At 58.5% G+C, this 3128-nt stretch overlaps 1 protein-coding gene across 1 annotated transcript; it reads left to right on the forward strand.

Moving 5' to 3' along the window:
• Positions 1-361: 361 nt before the first annotated feature.
• Positions 362-2817, forward strand: LOC144509722 (neurofilament medium polypeptide-like). The gene is given in 5 exon segments (XM_078238502.1): positions 362-1399; positions 1401-1448; positions 1451-1537; positions 2664-2747; positions 2749-2817. Coding segments are annotated over 5 exon segments (1227 nt in total). The 5' UTR covers positions 362-460.
• The last annotated feature ends 311 nt before the right edge of the window (positions 2818-3128 follow it).

The raw sequence follows: 3128 nt of genomic DNA on the forward strand, positions 1-3128 counted from the left end.
GCCCCTCCTTTATGAAGCACAGCTTGGTTAGATAGGGAGGGAAGAGGGAGGGGGGGAGATGCTTGGCTGGACACTGGGATCCTTTGGCAAGTGCCCAAAGCATAAGGAGGAGGGGGAGGGGAGGGGGAGGGAGAGGGGGAGGGGGAGGGGAGGGAGAGGGGGAGATGGAGAGGGGGAGATGGCGAGGGGGAGGGGAAGGGGGAGAGGGGGAGGGAGATGGGGAAGGGAGAGGGGGAGGGGGAGATGGGGAAGGGGAGGGGGATGGGGAAGGGAGAGGTGGAGGGAGATAGGGAAGGGGGAGGGGAGAGAGAGAGGGTCCCTCCTCCTTCAGTTGAACAGATCAATGAGGAGTAGGGGAGGAGATTCTTGCCCCGTTAGCGAATCTGCAGCCCTTATATAAAGGGGGAGCCGGCGAGCCGGAGTCTTCACTGTGCAGATCTCCCACACAGTCCGGGGCAAGATGAGTTACCTCCTGGAGACACTGAGTAATCCTTCCTCCTACAGGAGGGTGGATAGCAGGAGCTACAGCAGCCGGGCGAGTGCTTCTCCCTCCAGTGGTTTCCGCTCCCAGTCCTGGTCCCGGGCAAGCCCTGGTGGAACCATGCCTTCTTCCTCCTCCTGCTCCTCTTACCGCCGCATTGCCAGTGTGCAGGCACCCCGGGCGTACAGCTCCTCCGACAGCCTGGACTTCAGCCAGTCCAGCGCACTGAACGGAGATTACAAAGTGGTCCGCAGCAACGAGAAGGAGCTTCTGCAGGGGCTGAATGATCGCTTCGCCGGCTACATCGACAAGGTGCACTACCTGGAGCAGCACAACAAGGAGCTGGAAGCTGAGATCCAGGCACACCGACAGAAACAGGTGAGCCACGGGCAGCTGGGCGACGTTTACGACCAGGAGCTGCGGGAACTCAGGTCCCTGATCGAGCAAGTCAACCACGAGAAAGCCCAGATCCAGCTGGACTCTGAACATCTGGATGAAGACATCCAGAGGCTGAAGGAGCGCTTCGAGGAAGAGGCAAGGCTCAGGGACGACACCGAAGCCAACATCCGAGCCCTGAAGAAGGAGATGGAGGACGGGGCGCTGCTGAAGGTGGAGATGGAGAAGAAGGCTCAGTCCCTACAGGACGAGGTGGCTTTCCTCCGCAACAACCACGAGGAGGAGGTGGCCGACCTCTTCGCCCAGATCCAAGCCTCCCAGGTCACCGTGGAGAGGAAAGACTTCCTCAAGACCGACCTGAGCTCGGCGCTGAAGGAGATCCGCTCGCAGCTGGAGGGCCACTCGGCCAAGAACCTGCAGCAGACCGAGGAGTGGTTCAAGTGCCGCTACGCCAAGCTCAACGAGGCGGCCGAGATGAACAAGGACGCCATCCGCTCGGCCAGGGACGAGATTAACGAGTACCCGCCGCCAGCTGCAGTCCAAGAGCATCGAGCTGGAGTCAGTCCGAGCTGGAGTCAGTCAGGGGAACCAAGGAGTCCCCTGGAGAGGCAACTCAATGACATTGAGGATAGGCACAACGCGGATGTCTCCAACTACCAGGTAAGAGGGAGTGGGAGCCTTACCCTGCTAGTTCAGAGTGAGGAATCCAATCCACATGGCACCCTGATAGTGTGTGACATTGTGTAAAGCTGTAGGTGTGTGTCCCTGTTAATCCCCCCTTCCCCTCCTCTCTCTCGTATGTGTCCCGGTTAATCCCCCCTTTCCCCCTCTCTCTCGTGTGTCCCTGTTAATCCCCCCTTTCCCCCTCTCTCTCGTGTGTCCCTGTTAATCCCCCCTTTCCCCCTCTCTCTCGTGTGTCCCTGTTAATCCCCCCTTTCCCCCTCTCTCTCGTGTGTCCCTGTTAATCCCCCCTTTCCCCCTCTCTCTCGTGTGTCCCTGTTAATCCCCCCTTCCCCCCTCTCTCTCGTGTGTCCCTGTTAATACCCCCTTCCCCCCTCTCTCGTGTGGCCCTGTTAATCCCACCTTCCCCCCTCTCTCGTGTGTCCCTGTTAATCCCCTCTTCCCCCCTCTCTCGTGTGTCCCTGTTAATCCCCCCTTCCCTCCCCTCTCGTGTGTGTCCCTGTTAATCCCCCCTTCCCCCCTCTCTCGTGTGTGGCCCTGTTAATCCCCCCCTTCCCCTCCTCTCTCGTGCGTGTCCCTGTTAACCCCCCCCCCCTTCCCTCCTCTCTTGTCTGTGTCCATGTTAACCCCCCTTCCCCTCCTCTCTCTCGTGTGTCCCTGTTAACCCCTCTTCCCCTCCTCTCTGGTGTGTGTCCCTGCTAATCCCCCCTCCCCCCCCCCCCCCCCTCTCTTTCTCCAGCTCACTCCTTTAGTCCTCCTGCTCTGTCTCAACCCCTCCCTCTCTCTCAGGAGGAGCTGGAAGGCAGAAATCCGCAGTGTCTCCCACCTCCTCCTCCTCCTCCTCCCGCATTCCGCCTTGTAATCGTCCCAACTTCCCAACACTGGGACTACCAGTGAAGTTTCTGGATAGATCCCTCCAGGGGGCGAGCACTCGGCTGGGATGGTTCTCCAGGCTGCAATCTCCCCCAGCCCACCCCACGCAATCAGCCTTCTCCTCTTGCCCTCTGGAAGGGGCAGATAGCCCCTGGGAAATAGCTCCCATCTCCTCTGAAGGCGCCAGGAATCTGGATTCTCAGTGCTTTGTCTTTCTTTTCAAACCTTCCAGGAGACAGTGCAGCAGCTGGAGAATGAGCTCCGCAATACAAAGTGGGAAATGGCCCGCCACCTGAGGGAATACCAGGACCTGCTGAAATGTGAAGATGGCTCTGGATATCGAGATTGCAGCTTACAGGTACAGGGAGTTCACACTGGCGCAGTGAAAGGCGGGGCTGGGGGGAGGGGGCGGGCATTGGGAACAAAAGGAGAGTCATTTAATGAGATGCAGGACGGAGTCTTGCAGTGCCTGGGTACCTATTCCTCTTCGATACATCAAGTAATGACAGGGAACCTCCCAGTGTGTGTGTGTGTGTGTGTGTGTGTGTGTGTGGTGGGGGGAGGGGGCGGGGGTGCACCTGGTTGGTTTTATCATCAGCAAGATAGTCTATAAATATTAAAAAAGACCAGCTCTGCCACAGAGGGAATGCAGATAAGGGTAAAGGGTACAGCAAAAGAACTACATTCATATCAACTC

The sequence above is a fragment of the Mustelus asterias genome, chromosome 22 (genome assembly GCF_964213995.1).
Source record: "Mustelus asterias chromosome 22, sMusAst1.hap1.1, whole genome shotgun sequence".
Taxonomy (NCBI): Eukaryota; Metazoa; Chordata; class Chondrichthyes; order Carcharhiniformes; family Triakidae; genus Mustelus; species Mustelus asterias.